The sequence below is a fragment of the Notamacropus eugenii genome, chromosome 1 (genome assembly GCF_028372415.1).
Source record: "Notamacropus eugenii isolate mMacEug1 chromosome 1, mMacEug1.pri_v2, whole genome shotgun sequence".
Classification (NCBI taxonomy): Eukaryota; Metazoa; Chordata; class Mammalia; order Diprotodontia; family Macropodidae; genus Notamacropus; species Notamacropus eugenii.
The window spans coordinates 474,877,138-474,894,579 of record NC_092872.1 but is presented as its reverse complement, the minus strand read 5'-3'; the positions used below and the strand labels follow the sequence as shown (position 1 = coordinate 474,894,579).

General features: G+C 39.5%; 2 protein-coding genes across 3 annotated transcripts in view; one reads left to right on the top strand and one right to left on the bottom strand.

Annotated features, from left to right (window-relative positions):
• Nucleotides 1–2,526, top strand: part of PLLP (plasmolipin) — a 33,235-nt gene extending 30,709 nt beyond the window's left edge. The window contains exons 3-4 of the mRNA XM_072632320.1: nucleotides 328–450; nucleotides 1,320–2,526. Of these exons, the coding sequence (XP_072488421.1) occupies nucleotides 328–450; nucleotides 1,320–1,436 (240 nt within the window). The 3' untranslated portion in view covers nucleotides 1,437–2,526. The remainder of the gene's footprint in view (nucleotides 1–327; nucleotides 451–1,319) is intronic.
• Nucleotides 2,527–4,397: 1,871 nt separating this feature from the next.
• On the bottom strand, nucleotides 4,398–14,222 carry ARL2BP (ARF like GTPase 2 binding protein). Of its 2 annotated transcripts, none has more exons than XM_072632321.1 (6): nucleotides 14,043–14,222; nucleotides 12,026–12,087; nucleotides 9,011–9,117; nucleotides 7,297–7,382; nucleotides 6,995–7,091; nucleotides 4,398–6,192 (listed from the first exon to the last, which is right to left on the bottom strand). In XM_072632321.1, the coding sequence occupies exons 1-6, from the start codon at nucleotides 14,081–14,083 to the stop codon at nucleotides 6,091–6,093; spliced, it is 495 nt and encodes a 164-aa protein (XP_072488422.1). In that variant the 5' UTR covers nucleotides 14,084–14,222; the 3' UTR covers nucleotides 4,398–6,090. The 2 variants fall into 2 exon arrangements, with proteins under 2 accessions (XP_072488422.1, XP_072488423.1); XM_072632322.1 differs by lacking the exon at nucleotides 14,043–14,222 and adding an exon at nucleotides 12,323–12,575.
• Nucleotides 14,223–17,442: the final 3,220 nt, after the last annotated feature.

The window sequence follows — 17,442 nt, the reverse complement described above, 5'->3', positions numbered from 1 at the left end:
TGAAAATTTTGTCTGTCAGGCTTCAGATGGTACATTCCTAAAATAGTGAAAATCAAATCCCAAGAATAATAAAACAGCTAGGAGGCAATACTTTAAAGTTCACTAAGCATTGTACACACTCCTGGTTTGATCTTCATGGTTCTGTTAGAGGGAGGTGCTACAGGATTATCCTCATTTTACAGAATAAAGTAAGTTGTGATTTGCCTTTGTCATGTAGCTAGCTAGTGTCAGGGGTGGGATATGATGTTGCCTTTTGAGAAGAGAATAAACGTTTTAAATTGCTGAACTGGAGCCTCATTTTAAGCTTTTTTCATTTCCCACCCCCAGCTAATGATATTTAATATAAGTGCCACGATTCTCTACATTACTGGATTCATCACCTCTGCAGTTGCAGTTCAAAAAACATCAATAGCTGGTTCCTATACATACGACAGAAGAGCTGCTGCTTCTGTAAGTCCCTTTGGTCTTGTCCTCTACGGTCATGGAGGGTGAGCCCTGGGTGAGGAGGGGGAAGGAGAAGACTGGACATGGAATGTATCCAGGACTCAAACTACAAATTTGGCCAAGGGAAAGGTGCCACGGCAGGACTACTTTCCATTCCAGTCAAACCTATCTTATGTTGTAGTTATCAACTCCTTTTTCTTAACAACAATGCAAAGGGAACTGAATGAGCTATGATTTCTCACTTAGTTATATTTAATGAAGATGTTTGCAGTGAAATCTCAGTTAACCAGAATGCTAAGGAATGGGTGGCTCTAAGTAAATCAATCTTAATGTTTTGTTGAAAATGTTTCTAGAGCCTACTTTCCTAATGTAAGAAACTGGGAAGAATACCTTTTTTTTTTTTTAACAAAAAAATAAGCATTTCACAACTAGACTAAGAACATTAATCTTCCCTTCACAGATGCCAAGAAGTTGGGTTAAATCTGGATTGATCCCAGGACATTCCCCTGGAAGTTTCCCTCCCCCCTTTCTTTTGACTAAATATAGCTCATAGGGATCTTAGAGATTACTTGTCTAATTTCCTTATTTTACAGAGGAAAAAAGGAGGCCCAGGAGAAGTAATGACTACCTAATATCACAAAGAAGTTAGTGGCACCACTAGGACAGCGTCCAGGTCTCCTGATTTTTGCCACTACACCCTGCAGTTTATCTGGCTGTCATTCGATATTTTAAAATTCTGGTTAACTGCCTGCTCCAATTCACCAAAGTTTTACTGTATTTGCTAGTCAGACCAAGCAGGTGGCTCTCATTCTCCCTATGACACCCACAAAGCTGATTCATTCATCACCAGTTCATTTCTCTGTTTCTCTTCTCAGTTCTTTGCATGTGTAGTGATGATCACCTATGGGGTGAGTGCTTTCTTCAGCTTCCGAGCCTGGAAAGGAATGGGCAGCAATGCAGCTACTAGTCAGATGGCTGGTGGCTATTCCTAAATCCAGCAATGCCCATGGACCACCTTGGTACTGAAGTCTGCATGCCATCGTGTAGAGGCCTAGATACCACTGGTCATCACAAGGAGGCTATTACCAGCAGAAAACCAGCCCAGCTGTGACCAAATTTGCTATCCTCTGCTGATGGAATCTGTGCTCTCACTCCACTCCTAATGGAACACAATCCACTGCCCTGGATAAGCATAAATTGGCATTTGTGAGCAGGGGCAGGGAACGGTCTAAAGAATGAAAGGGTCAAGAATGTTAAATGACCTCACCATCCCTTTAGTCAGGGAAGGCCACCTCTCAGGAAATGGGGTTGTGGCCATCTCTGCTTTGAATTTGTAAGACTTCAGTTTCCAGGGTCAGGAATTCAACTCCTTTTACCAGCATTAAATCTGCTAACAAGTAACACCTCAAACCTTGTGATCCTATCATGTATATATACTGTAAAGGTAACCTGGGTAATGAGTAGTAGTCTCATAATTTTGTGAAAATACTTCAGCTACTCAAGATAGTTATTGGAATTTCTCAAACATGCACCCCAAAGCTGGTCTCACCTCAAACAAAAAGCCAAAGTTGGAGTTACACACAGAGTATCCAGCAATGTAAACTCTCCTCTTCTATATCAATGGGAAAAGGAACAAACTGTCATCTTCACTTTCGCAACATCCATGGCTAGTGATGGGACAAAGGCAAGGAAAAGCCTTTAAGATATTTTTAAAAAATAAATCCCATTAACAGGCTACTAAAATAAGATAGTGCTTAGGTCTCACTAATATATAGGGGGCATCTCCATGAGGATTTTCATATTTTAGAAGTTTGTATTTAATGGAAACCCCAGATCTTACCTGCTTCTCAAAGATACTTGCTGTCCGTTATTTTCCTATACTTTAAAACATCATTTTCACCTATTCATTCTCTTTGAAAAAGCTAAATACCAAGACTGATTTCCTTCCTGACACCACTGGTTGAACCCAAAGGCTATGGATTTGGCAGGGGTGGGTGGCTCAGAAGCTTGCCTGATTGTTGGATAATAATGATTTTGTTCTTTGTACATAAATAAAGACCATGGAAGTGTTTGTTTGGAAAAGATGTGGATGGAAATTTTTATAAATGGCTCAGTAATACTGTTGCTTTTTGGCTAATTTGATTCCTAGCTTTTGGGGGCTGGGTGATGCTTCTGGCCTCAATATCTTCACTATTCCTATCACTAGCAGGTTGCTGTGGAAAAAGTTTTGTTTTCTCACTGTGAATACTAACCCTTGGTGTAATTCCCAATGTGACTCCCTTCCCAGGATACCCCAGTCTTCCTCCTTCACTTATATGCTTGAAGGGGACTCTGGTATTATCTCCTTTAAAACTTCCAAGACCCTACTGCTGACGAAGGCCACTGCTTGGATGCTTTCTTTTTTGTCCATGAGGCCAGGACAAAGGACAACTGCTCATACCACTGACCTACTTAAAAAGGTCATCTAGAAACCCCAGGGAGAGTGTGGTAATTATGAAGTAGCCATGTCTCAAATGAGCTCCACTGGTGAGATACGATTGAGACCATAAGGACAAAAAATTAAGAAGGCAGACAAGCTTGGCCCAAAGCTTTCATGGATTAATCAATTTAAACTAATTTTCCAAGCCAAAAGAGTATCAGCTCTCAAATAGCACAGATTAATATGACTTACAGTTTGCCGAACAAGATCCAGTCCAAACCTGTATTCTTAGGGACAATCTCATACTAAACAAACTACAGAACTACATGGATTAGAAAAGACAAAATAAAAGCCAAAGTCTTTTAAGTAAACATCACAAGTTCTGCGAGAGGCTCCAGTTCAGCCTGACCACTTTGTGGGACCTGCTCACAGGTTGTTCTCATGAATAATTACAATTCCTTCATACTTATTACAAATTTGGTATAAGGGTACTGACTAAATGTAAATTACCTACAGACTGACATCACCTTCAAGCCTGGAGCTGGTTATTTACCAAGATAAGTCCTTCAAAAGGTCATTAATAGAGAAGGCATAAACTGGGAGTAATTGTGACCCTTACAACACTTGTCCTTTGCTACATAAGTTTTGAAAAGTAGACAGGGTTGTAATTTGATGGCATATTCTAAAAGTTCTTTAAATAAAATTTCACCTATTTTCACTTGTCCTCCTCCCTCAGATATTAAAAATATGATCATACAGAAGTACATGTGGTCTGAATAACATGCATGACACACATGATTAAGTTGAGAATGGGCTATTTCACTGTTAACGGTGGAAGTGAGATGAAAAAAGTCTTGCTGAAAAGCTCACCAAGCAGCATGTAAGCTTCTTTTCAGGGCAAGGTGATTTAACACTTCACTGCTCTAAAAGTCTGCCTGTACCAGGACACTACTAGGCACAAATGCGGTCATCATTCAAGCCATCCAGTCATTTTGTAGACAACATCCTATCCAATACCTTGAGTCTGTTTACTGAAGAGGTCATTTGCTTAGGGTTTCTTTTCTTTACAAAATGGGGACACTATTTCCCTGTCCTCAATCTTTTAAACATTCCCACTGACAGGCACGTACCTATTGGAGTGCCTTTACTGCCCACTCCCTCCTACGTAGTATCTAAACTAGCAATGGGCACTGTGACAAAAACAAAAAGAATAGTTTTTTTTCATTATTGTTTCTTGGAGGCAGAGGAAATCTTATTTTTTATCTTTGTATCCCTAGTGCCTAAGCACAGTGGAACTTAACAAATACTTGTTGGCTGATTCATATCCAAGTCAGCACCAGACTTGTCCAGCTACAATTTCTAAACTTGATAAAACAGCAAATACTTTTTGAAGACTCAGGCATGAGATGGTGGTAACAGGAATAATTCCAACAAGGTTCAAGGCAAAGATGTTTGCTGGATAAACTAATAACTTTCAAAACTGGATTATTCAGCTTACCTCTAAACCCCCAAAAGCAGTCACCTGAGGACAGAGTTAAAGAAAGAATGATCTTTAATATCTAAGTATCCGATGTTCTGGCAAAGTGTGTCAGATTACATTTAAGTAAAAAAAAAAAAATCAACCCAACTCATGTTTCTCAATACATGACACATGTATATATACATTTAATACGTACACATTTTTAAAGATACAATCTTCAGTTCATGCCTTAAAACCGGAACACTCAAATTAAAATTCAATAGTCTTGTTTTCAATTTAAAGGTCAGTTACATAGCCACCTATTATCTTTCCTCCAAATGTTTGACATATATATGCATTTTCTTATCAATACCATGACAGTTATTAGAGAAACTGAACATTTTCCTAAACTGAATAAAGCAGGCTAATAATTAAAGCTTTGCTTTTAGATCTCTGCTTTTTAGAAAAACTGAACATTTCTGAAAAAAACAGATGATAATTGAAGCTTTTGTTTACTTCCTCCTCTTCTTACTTACTCATGTGGACCAATGGAACACCATCTTGGGAAGAGAGATTTTAAGAGGAGAGAGAATATTAACAAGTTTAGGATTTATACTCTTTTGTGTGGGAAAAATAGATCTCTGAGCACAGGACTTTAACAAATTTACACTGACCATGGGAGCATTATGAAAAAAGCACACATTTCAGTCTCTCCTTTCCAGTATAAATCAGACCTCAGTATGTAACCTGCAGGGTTTGACAAAATGGAATAACGATGTAGGATAACTTTTCACCCAAGAATACTTTAAACCTAAAAAACTTTACAACATAATACTTAGCCTTCTTCTTAACCGGACATTCACAGAAGGGTCCAAACTAAATTCACAAGATCTTAGAATGTGTTGCTAAAATGTACACTGTTAGTACTCTCAGAGGGTGCTTTGGCTAGACATAATGAGACTGCTGCTGTCTAAGCACCAGCACAAGGTCATGCTGAGGTCACAAGATTTTTACAAACCAAAGACTATGAGGTGGTTTATATATTTTACTTCTAGGCAAATAGCATGTTAGTTTGGGGAAAAACTAGCCAAACCTGTGTTCCCCAATGTTCCTAATACAGTGGAGAGATGGTAAAAACATCAACTTCATAAATCTCTAAGAAAATGAGCTGGGGTTGAATAATTGCCCATACATGAACAAACACTGTCCAAAAAGACACCATAAAACATATAGGAATATATGGGATGAAATGTGTACCAGGCAAAGGCAGCCTTGTGTCCCAAAGACGTGTGTGGAAAACCGTCCATGTTTGGGATGGCAACCATGCGTTGTAATGTTTTAATTTCAGAGAAACATGTGCTGATAACACAGTCATCCTGGGTCATCTCCCTCCACCCCCAAATATATAGAAAGGGAACAATAGCTGAAATGGACAGTGTAATTGCACACACGCAGACACACATACACACACACACGCACACGCATGAGAGTCCTCTTTCCCTAACTCTGTCATAAGCACCTGAGGGTTGAGGCCGCTCTGGCTGATGTTCTAGGGGTAATGAGGATATTTCATGAGAAGCCAATATTCCAGCAGGGTTCTTTATGATCACTCTACACTTAACATTAATTAAAAGCACCAGAACAAGATCAGTCTTTTCCAGCTGTATTCTTCAGTCACTGAGCATATTGTTCATCACGCTGAGGTCACTCACCATCCTTCAAGTTTGCAATGTCCAAGATGATAAAACTCTCATCCAGAGAACATGAACTAATGTCGTAAATTGTTCTGGGAAGCAGTTATGGAAGATGACTTGCATAATGATGTCACCACTAAACCACTGCTTAAGTCCAGACTTCGGCCTTCTTTTTCCTTTAGGAAAAAAGAAACAACCCTTTAAAGTGACAAAAGATTAAAAACTCTTGGAAAATATCAACAGTGAAGTCCTTATTCTTTGGATTCCAAATTCCTTGGGAATAAGGCATTTTTCTCCCTAGTAGTTTAATGTGAATGAGATTAGTAGATATTGCCTTTGCCCAGAGGAAAGAAGGCTCAGCATCTGCACTCCCAGGGATGAATGCTGAAAGTGACAAAAGGGAGGGGAATCGCTGTTCATGTTACAATTTTGCCCAAGATCAACCCTGGTAAGATTCTTCCAAAATAAAATATATTTTCTTACCCTAAAAAACTTGAAGCATATCCCCTGCTATGAACACTCAGGAAAATCTAGCCCAAGTGGGAGATGTGATCATTTTTTTAGGTTTGCATTTATATGCATCATTACTGAAATAAAAATGTGAACAAGCAACAGACAGATCTGGTGGGCCACTGACCGCAAAACATCACCAGTAACCGCACAATAGCCAAACTAGATCAGCATTACAGGCTGGAAGGGGCCAAACATAGTGCTTCTATATGACAGGTCCACAGTGGGGAACTTATTTAGGGTTTACTGTGAGTGCTTTCATTTCCTCTTCAAATTATCTTGCATTCACTCAGTTTAGGTATTTATCCCCTTGTAGAAGGCTAGTTTCCTAAGGGTAGGGGCATTTTTTCATCTTTGTTATCTCCAAAGCCTGGCACAGTATCTTACACATAGTAGTGCTTAATGTGTTAAACTGAACTAAACTCCTACAGATGCAGAAGAGCTATTTAAACTGTAGAAGCTACTTACAGCTCTGTAGTCCAAAAACATTTCTTTGAAGGCCAGGAAATCCGTAAATGTGAGCAGCATGTCAAATATATCACCTGCTACTTCATCTTTATGCTGTCTATTAATGGAAAAGTTAGCAATTTTAGAACTGGAAATGAAACAGATTAAATTTTAAAGTCTTTTTCTGACTATTTTCAATATCCTAAAAGACACCTCTACCACCCCAAAGACATTCTCCATAAGGTACTCTGGTTCTTTCACCACTAAGACATGCAAATTAGAAAAGGAGAGGGGAAGAGTCATATATCTCAGGCTCCACTTACTGTAATGTAGTGGTGAAAGTGGCCATGTTAAACCCAGGAATTCTCTCAAGCAGCTGTTCCTCAATATATTTTTCAACCAAAGAGATCTAGAAGATTTGAAAGTCTCCTGGTTAATCATACTTAAAGAAAGTAAATGTTCTTTAATAGAGAACACTTCTGTAAGCATCAACAGCCAATATATAATGCAAAGGTAAGCATCATTACTCCTAAAGGTAAATATGCTTTTGTAATTATGTATCCTATTTTCAAAGGGTAGTTACACAAATATCTTTACTTGATAAAGCCTTCTAAATTGATTATTTAATTAGCTATTTAGTTTCTCACTTCTGTGTTAAGAAAATTAAGTCCCTGAGGCTAAAACCTATTCTAAATTAGGCTAACTAATCCTACTGAAATCATGAGAAGCATCAGAGTCAGCAGAAAGGGCTCTGGAGTAGAAGTTAAGAGACTTGGAGCAGAACTCCCAGTCCTACCACCAACTTTTTGGGTGACCCTAGGCAAAACTTAATTATGTTTATTATGTCTTAGTTTTCAAATAGGTAAGAAGGGACTATAATAACTATCCTATCTACTGGGTTGTTCCATAATTATAATAATTTATGATAATTTTAGTAAAATTAAAACTGTGAAAGAATTTGGAAAAGTAAAAAGTATTATTTTTACTCTTGATTGGATCTATGTACATGGTAAGTGAGACAGGATCATGGTGTGAGGATATTCAATACCAACATTGTTTTTTAAAATAAGAAACTGATGAACTCTTCCAAACATTTTGATGAAAGGTTTTTGGAACGAAAGAAATGGGAGGTAAGGAGAAGAATAATTAACAGGAGATGAGAGAGAAACTCAACTAAGGTTCAAACACTTACTTGTCTGTTTATCAAAGCAGTTATGTTGTTTTTTTTTTAATTTTTAAATATTTTATTTTTCATTTTTAACACAGTTCATATCACATAAAACAATTCCAACTTTTGGTCAGGTGATACTTCTTTTAAAGCATTTACAATGTAGACCACAAATGAATTTTTTTTTTAAACATTAACCAACTGAGACACAAATAATAACTATGTGTGCTAACTTCCCAAGCCCTTGACCTCATTGTCTCCACACTATTACCAAGAATTAAAGGACCCTAACTTATTGTTGTTGGCCTAAAGTCCTAAGCCTAATAGCTTAATTTTAGACTTAACCACAGATGTTCCCCTACCAACAAGTTAATTTAATAGATCTGGCATTAAGCTTACCAACCTTTTGACTATAGGAAATTGCCACTAAAAGTAGGGACATTGCAGGGAAACAACAGTATCTCCCCAGCTTCATGTCAGTTCCAGGCAGGAGTAGACTGTCAACTTGCATTCAGTGAGGCTTAAAGTAAAGCAGTTACGTTTTAAAAAACATGGGGTACAATGCTCCTCTACAGAAATAGGAGACCCATGGGTTTGAGATACTGCACATAAGGGCAGCTTTTTCAATACGGTGTTTAATTTTGCAGAATTGTTTTCTTTTTTCCTTTCTTAATACTTTATTATAAGGAACTGTTCTCTGGAAGAATGTAAGGGGAGAAATACAGTGGGACAAGGTAATGTAAAAACAAGGGAGGAATAAAAACTCATTTTAAAAAAGACATGGAATACTGCTGACATCTTTTGGTTCTAGGTCTAAAGTCAAAGACTCTCTAATCTCTTGGAAAGGGAAAAAAAGGAAACAAACTTACATATTCATTAAAAATAGGCGTATAGATGAGCTTGTTTTCTTCTGTGTCTTCAAATTCTTGGTAGTACTTTTCCATGAAGTTTCTCTGTAATAACTGGAACTCACCATCTGAAGTGAAGCCATCAAGGTCATTTAAAAAAGGGATAAAATGTTAAAGGCTAGACTGTCAACTACCTGAACAATTTTACCAATTTTAACTCACCCTAAAATTTAAGTTTGCTTTAAATCCTATAAGTAGTGAATTCACTCAGGGAATAAAAAAAGATTAACAGATCTCAAAAGGCATTTTGGTAGAAAGCTAGGTTAGCATGTGTAAAATTAGAAAATAAAAGAAAAACTACTTCAATGGTTAATTAAGTCCCTGTAACTGGTGGTTACTCTGTTTACAAACTACTTCCTTAATGGCAAATCCCAAGAGAAAAGAAAGCTGACGGCTATTTTAAATGGGCAATATGATTAAGTTTAATAGCACATTAGTATCTTAATGTGCAAATAATACAGTTTAAACACATACAAACACATACAGGAAGGCCTAGGAAATCCTCTTAATTAAATCTTCATTTCTCTTTGAGGGAATTAATTGGCACACATTTCCCAGTTTTGTCACATTCCACAGTCTAAACAGAAGACTCTTGTTAGAAAACTCTTCAAGAGGAAATTTACAGGTTTACCAATTAATTCAAATTTCAACTTTAAAAATAAAAGTCATGCTTCACAGTTGGCATCTCGGGAGCACATCTATAGGAAAAGAAGCCCCAAAGTCTGCAGTAAATAGTCAAAGTTCTTCATTAATACCACTTCCATAGCACACTGACGGTAGATGTTTTTTAAAGGGAAAAAGTTGATTAATAGATATTAATGACATTAGAGTACCACTGCTAATTTCATCTGAGAAAAAAGTTACTGAAATCTGAGCCCACTCTGTCCTTAACAGTAAATAAAATGTTCTGAAAAGGACCCCTTCCTCCCAAAAATCTATCAAGGCACCCAACCACCCAGTGTCACAGGATTACAAATTTAGTGCAAGAAGGGACCTTAGTGGCCATTAAGTCCAACTCTCTTATTTTACAGATGAGGAAACTGAGGTACATACAGGTCAAGTGATTTGATCCGTATTGCACAGTTAAGTGTCTGAGGCAACATTAAGATTCAGGTCTGACTATTTTCCACACTCTTAATCACTGTGCCCCCTAGCTGTTTCCAATGAAGTTCTTGATGGCAGATCTGTTTCCAAGACTTTCAACTTTTATTTAAATTTTTATCTACCTTTCTAATTTTGTCTAGGACCAATCTAATTTTTCTCAAGGCTGAGGTCATTAAATGTGTGAAAATTTGAATGGCTGATACAAATCAGGGCATCTCTACTGTCAAGATAAAAATGGAGACTTGAGGCAATCATCGTTGATAATTTAAGCCAAAGGGGATTTTGACTGAACTATTCAGGTAATCAGTGCAGTTCTGCACTAAACTTTGAATGAATGAATGTTGCCACTCTGTGGAAAGAAGTCATGTAGCTGAACATCAAATACAATGCAAAGTTCAGTGAGTAAGCAATAGTGTACAACCACAGAAACATTCATTCATCTCAAGATCAGGTAGTTATCACACTAAAAATGAATGACAGTCCTAATTGCTTGGGAGAACAGCAGCACGATATACTCATTCAAAAGAAAAAGAACATCATGAAGGGATAACCACTGTGTCCCAAAAAGTTATTTTCAATAATAGATATTCTCCAACATGACCAGTGAAGCACACGAAGAACATTTAAGTGAAAACAAAAGGACTACTGTGGGAGTAAAGTGCAAATATCAGGATAGTTTCAGGATAATGTGAATGTTTATATAGTACTCTAAGCACTTACCTCACAACAACCCTATGAAGCAGAGTATCATTATTCTTCTTTTACCAATAAGGAAAGCCAAGGCTCAGAGACCTGAAGTAACTTGCCCAAAGTTCCCTGGTTACGAAGCCAAGGAGTCAGTATTTAAAACTATATTTTATGACTTCACGTATGGTATTCCTTCCATTACACACTGCCTCAATGTAAAGAATGATCACAAAATTGGTCCAGAGGTCAGCAAAGATGGGTGACTTTAACTGCCTAGTGTTCCATTCTACAGTTCAGCTTGTGGTAAGTTCCTCACTGGCTTTCTTAACCCTGGACCCCTTGGGGGCTAATTACACTGCTAATCTATCCCCCTGGCAGGAGCAGATTTCAGGAAGTCTTCGAATTTTCAATACTTTGATAACTAAATTTCAATATAATTGGTTTCCTTTGAAATCCTACATATTTTTTATACATTAAAATATTACTCTGGGGAGGGATTCACAGGGTTCATCAGAAAGCCAGAGAAGCTTATGACACAAAAAAAGAATCGTTGCTCCAGATGTTATCTTGACCAACAGGGAACCAATTTCTGTAGCAAAAGTAATGGGAACCCTGGGCAAAAATTATGTTACCTTAGAGTTTGTGGGATTCAAGGAAGGAAAAGCTAAACATGGTTATATTCCAAAACTCTAATTAAAATAGAACCTTAAAGTTTTAATGTACCTTAGAAATCATCAAATCTAGACTCCTTTTTACAGAAAGAGAGAAAGACCTACAGAATAAATAACTTGGTCAAAATAGCAAAGCTGAGCTAAAAACTTGCAGTTCAAAGCTCTTGAGTAAACTACAGTGATGTCAATTTTCCAAAATGATGAAAAAAGACAGATTTGGAAGAACCAGTCTTGTGAGGTAATGAGTTTTCTGTTATTGGAAATATACAAGCAGAGAAGAGAATGCCACCTATCCTCAGGTATGCGGCAGAGAAGAGTACTGCAGGGAATGAAAATGTGGGCTAAAAATCTTTTTCCAATTCTACTGGCAATGCACTACATTAGAACAAAAATCTCTAAGTCAAGATATATTATCTTCTTTTTAACACTGGAAAGAGTCTTTATTTTTTTGTGCACAGAGTTTAATTTGTTTTAGTTGAGGCATCTATATTTCTCTTTTATAAATGAAACTTACCCATGATAATGTCCTCTATACATCCAACTACTGCATCAAATTCTGCATCAGAAGCGGAAGAACTGAAAATTAATATCAGGATTATAGGTCAGACAATTTATCCAATAATTGGTTTAATTCCTTTTATGGGTACATCCCACCTTTATAAGAACAAATTGTTTTACATAAGGTTTTCTGAAACAATAAGCAATAAAAGGAGTCACTACAGAGTTCCTTTAAATATAAATTTGAGTCACACAACTTTTAGGCAACATAACTATGTAATTAAGCAAGGGATCCCTGTTCTGCTCCACTTACCGCATCTTTGAAGCTGACCCCAAAACTAGTACAAACTATCTGCTTATGGTCACCACAATCTGGAGCATTAAAAACTGTGTACCACAGCTGAAGTTGGCCACCTATGTAGGAGTATAATTCAAAGAGATGACTTGGAATTCCCCCAAACTCTGTATGACTTTTGTTACTTTAGGGGACCTGTTCTTCTTATGTTGCTATCAAGGCAACTCTAATCAGTCAGATTTCATGACAGGCTTTGAATATCACTGGCTTGAGAGAGGCTGGTCCTCATTGTGATGGTGGCATAAAAAAATTCCATGACAACACACACTACTGTACTTGACAAATCTCTGGTTGGCTGGAGATATGGCATTCAGGGTTCAAGCACAGAGTGAGCAGGAGGAAACCTATTGAGTTTCAATACAGTATAAAAATCTACTCTATTCTTTGGAATACCTTCTGCTAAGAGAGTTTCCTTTTAAAGTTCTTTTACACAATTTAATAAGAAGGTCCAAACTGTAGCAACAGAAGCTGGAAGGAATCTGAAAATTACCTAGTCCTGAGCTTCTCTCAACTATGGCTGCTGCCTGCTAGCTAAGCATGATTTCCACATTTAAAAAAAACATTTTACTGTATTTAAAAATATAAAAATCATTCTTAGTTCCCTGCTTGTACAAAAACGGGCCATGAGTTCAACTCTTTCACTTTACAGATTAAGAAAACAGGCCCAGAGGGGAAAGAAGTGACTTGCTGGAGATCAGACAGGTATTAAGTAGCAGAATCAGGATTCAGACCTTGGTCCTTTGATCCAAGAAGCAGTGGTGTACAATGGAAAGAGCACTGATTCTTGAGTTAGAGGCCAAAAGTTCAAATCCCATCTTTAGTGCTTACTTACCACCCTGTGTGATCTTGGACAATTCCTTTAGCGTTTCTGGTCCTCACTTTTCCTCATCCGTAAAATGAGGAAGCTGGATTAGATGGTCTCAGAGGTCCTTTTCAAATCCATATATGTATGTGCATGTGTGTATGTATGTATCTGTGTATATATGTGTATACATGTATGTATATGTGTGCAATACACATCTGTACATGTATACATATGTGTGTGTGATCCTATTGTAGGTAGATGAAGGGGGTCCTTGAACTTGGATGGGGAAAAAAGGAAAATTACAACTTTATTTTTGCTAACCACTAAATGAAATTGAGTACTTCCTTCAATCACTGAAAAACATTATTTTGAGAAGGGGACCAGATGCTTCACTAGGCCTTCATAGAGGTCTATCCGGGAAAGGAGGGTCAAGTCATTAAGTGCCAGGCACCAGGGATATAAAAAGGAAGGCAAGGCAAACAAAAACCAAACCCAATTCCTGCCCACAAGAAGCTCACAGACTAAAAAAAGGTTAAGAACCCTGAGACCACCCCAGCCCCCTCCCTCCTTACCCCCATTTTACTGATGAGAAAGCAGTTTAAGTGACTGGTCACCCAGGAAACATCCCGAGGCAGCACTCGAACCCAGGGCCCCATTCACTCCTCCTTCTACTCCAGCACCTCGCTCCCTCTCCTCGTGTAGCTAAAAGCACGGGGGTGGGGGGCGGGGGGAGGCTGGTGCTTTGCAACCTTGGACAATCTCTGAAAATCTTGCACGCGTCGGGAGGCTGTCTAGCAACTTCCCCTCCCCCATCCTCGCCCCCCCCCCCCAAAAGTTGGGCTTTGCGGCGCAGCTGTCGCTGGGGTCACTCACATGGCCAGGGCGAAGTTTTCTTCTTCTAAAGTGTCCATCATAGTTGACCGTGAAGCTCCCAGTCGTTCTGGGGCCTCCTCCCTCACCTCTACCTGATCTGAGACGCGGCCTGGGCTCGGGAGGGAGACTCCGGGCACCTCGGGCTCCTCCTACTCCGATTCCACCCCCACCCCCACCCCACCCCTACCCCTACCCCTTCCCTCCCCGTCCCGGGTGGGCCGGGTCTCGGGGACCAGCCTGCGCCTGCGCACTGTAGGGTCCACTCGGGGCCCCCCCGCTGCGGGGTGCTCCGAGTGCCCCGAGGCTCTAAATGGCTTCCCCCCCCTCCCCAAACCGCGGAAGTGGAGAGGGTCGAAACCCGAACTTCACTCAAGCGGAGGGGACCGTGAGCTTCTCCCCCGGATTCGATGCCCCATGGAATCCGTTACGGTTCTGGTTCCCCCCACCCCGCCCCCCTGCGGCGTCGCCTGAACGTGGAATCCCTCCTTCCCCTGCTCCTCCCCGCCCCCGCCGCGCTCCCGTTACCATGACGACAGCTCTTTCCGCCTGCCGTTCCAATCCCGTCCCGGCGTCCTTCCAGACGGAAAGGGCGGGGCCGGCCAGCCTATCACAGCGGACGCCGTCTGCGTCTGCCCGCCCTACGTGAGGCTGCGTGGAGCTGGAGGAGGCGGAGGAAATAAACGAGGGAGGTTTTCACCGTTGCTGCAGAGTGGTTTTCTTGGGGCGCGCCTCTTGGTGACCCGTGTGCGGGCTTCCCGCAAGGACAGCGGCGGGGCTGGCCTTCCCCGTCTCCAGCTCGTTTTTCAGATGGGGACACAGGCTGACAGGCTTAAGGGACTTGGCCGGGCCTCCAGCCAGTGGGTGTCTGAGCACTGACTTGAACCCGGGGTGACGGTCTTCTCGCTCCCCGGCAAGGTTACCGTCATTTGCTTAAATTGGGAGCTCTCGAGCTGGGGTCGCGAACTTAAAAAAAAAATTAATCAAATTCAGTGTCAAACCCGTGTATTTTATTGGATACATTTAAAACCATTATTCCGAGAAGGGGCCCGTAGACTTTCCCGGTTGGCCAAGGAGTCTGTGGACACAAGAGAAATTAAGAACCCAGGGTTCGGGATCGAATTGGTAATAAAGTGTCTGAATTTGGATTCGAATCCTGGCGTCTTCCGACCCCCAACGCTATTTACTTTTCCACTAAAGCCAGCAGAAGAGAGAGGGAAGAGGAGAAAAGAGCTCATTTAAGATATTTTAAAGTATGATAGATAAGGCTGGTAGCCCCTCCGCACCCCCGCACGTGGTTTAATAGGCTAGTTAGTGGATATGTATGGTATTCAATAAGTGCTAAACCATTTCTGTAAAGTGTTAAGCATGTATGTTACAGCGGCTGGCCCTGGAGTTCGGAAGACCAGAGTTCAAATCTAACGTCAGATACCAGGTGACACTGCTTGCCTCAGTTTCCTCATCTGTAAAAGGAGCTGGAAAACCACTGCAGTGTCTCTGCCAAGAAAACTCCAGATAGGTCACAAAGAGTCAGCTACGACTGAAGAAAAACATTAAGAGTGAGCTCCCAGGGGGAAGGGGCAGTTCTGCTTTCTGAAGATAATGGTGCTCGAGTTGAGCTTTAAGTGAGGGATAGAAATTCAGCAGAAAAAGGGGAAGAATGCATTCCATGGGAGGGGAACAAAGGCTTTGAGCTGTGAAGACACTGTCCAGTTTGACTGGAGGGTAGTTGTAGAAAAAAATGAATAAAAATAAGGTGGCATTAGCTTTAACGTGATATTAAGGGATAAGAATCTTTAATTGGTAGGTTCTAGGGAGCAACTAAGTTTTGTTTTTTTTTTTAACTGGAGTGACTCTTTGTCTGGACATCTCAAACTAAGAGATTTCAGACCCAAATTCATTATCATTCTCCCTCTCCTCTCCTCTTCCCTCCCCTCCCCTCTCCTCATCTTTTCAGCACCTTGCGCAGTACCTGGCACACAATATAGTTAAGTGCTTAATAAATATTTGTTAATTGCTAATGGAAAGATCCCTGGATTTGGAGATGACTTAAGTACAAATCCTATTTGTATACTTAGAAGCCTTTGTGAACTTGGGCAAATTACTCCTTGATCCCTCTTAATGCTAAAACATTTTCTCTATTGATTGGTCTTCAATTTATCTTGTATATACTATGTTGTTTGTGTATAGTTATTTTCATGTTGTATCCCCCTTCAGACTGAGCTCCTTGACAGCTGGGACTGTCTTTCACCTTTCTTTGTATCTCTAGTGCTTAGTATGGTGTCTGGCATATAGTAGGTGCTTATAATGCTTATTGACTGCCTGCTGGACTGATTTTCCTTCTCTAGGCTTCTGGTTTTTTTTTTTAATTGTATAGTTAATTTTTTTATTTTTAGTTTTCAGCATTCATTTCCATAAGATTTTGAGTTTTGAATTTTCTCCTCTCCTCCCCTTCCCCAAGATGGCATGCAATCTGATATAGGCTCTACTTATACATTCATATTAAACATATTTTCACATTAGTCATGTTGTAAAAAAGAATTAGAATTAATAGGAGGAACCATTAGGAGAAAGGAGAAACAAAACAAAACAACAAAAGAAAAGGAGAGCAAATAGTATGCTTCTGTCTGCATTCAGACTCCAGAGTTCTTTTTCTAGATGTGGATGAGTTTTTTGGAATTGTCTTAGATCCTTGCATTGCTGAGAAGAGCTAAGTCTATCAAGGTTAAGTGATTGCACATTTTAACTGCTACCATGTACAATGTTCTCCTGGTTCTATTCACTTCATTCAGCATCAGTTCATATAAGTCCTTCCAAGTTTTTCTGAAGTCTGCTTGCTCATCATTTCTTATAACACAATAGGATTCCATTACATTCATATACCACAACTTATTTAGCCATTCCTCAATTGATAGGCATCCCCTCAATTTCCAATTCTTTGCCACCACAAAAAGAGATGCTATAAATGTTTTTGTACATGTGAGCCCTTTTCTCATTTTTATGATCTCTTTGGGACACAGGGCTAGAAGTGGTATTGCTGGGTCAAAGAGTATACACAATTTTATAGCCTTTAGGGCATAGTTCCAAATTGCTCTCCAGAATGACTGACTTAGTTCACAACTCCACCAACAAAGCATTAGTGTTCCAATTTTCCCACATCTTCTTTAACATTTATCATTTTCCTGTTTTGTCATGTTAGCTAATCTGATAGGTGTGACGTGACACCTCAGAGTTGTTTTGATTTGCATTTCTATAATCAATAGTGATTTAGAGCATTTTTTCATATGACTATAGAGAGCTTTAATTTCCTCCTCTGAAAAGTACTTATTCATATCCTTTGACCATTTATCAATAGGGAAATCACTTGTATTCTTACAAATTTGACTCAGTTCTCTATATATTT

Coding starts and splice junctions, on each gene's coding strand:
- ARL2BP (XM_072632321.1), bottom strand. CDS start 14,083: ATGATGGACACTTTAGAAGAAGAAAACTTCGCCCTGGCCAT. Junction 7,383..9,010: donor CGCCTATTTTTAATGAATAT/GTAAGTTTGTTT, acceptor CAAATCTTCTAG/ATCTCTTTGGTTGAAAAATA. Junction 7,092..7,296: donor ACTTTCACCACTACATTACA/GTAAGTGGAGCC, acceptor TTCCATTAATAG/ACAGCATAAAGATGAAGTAG.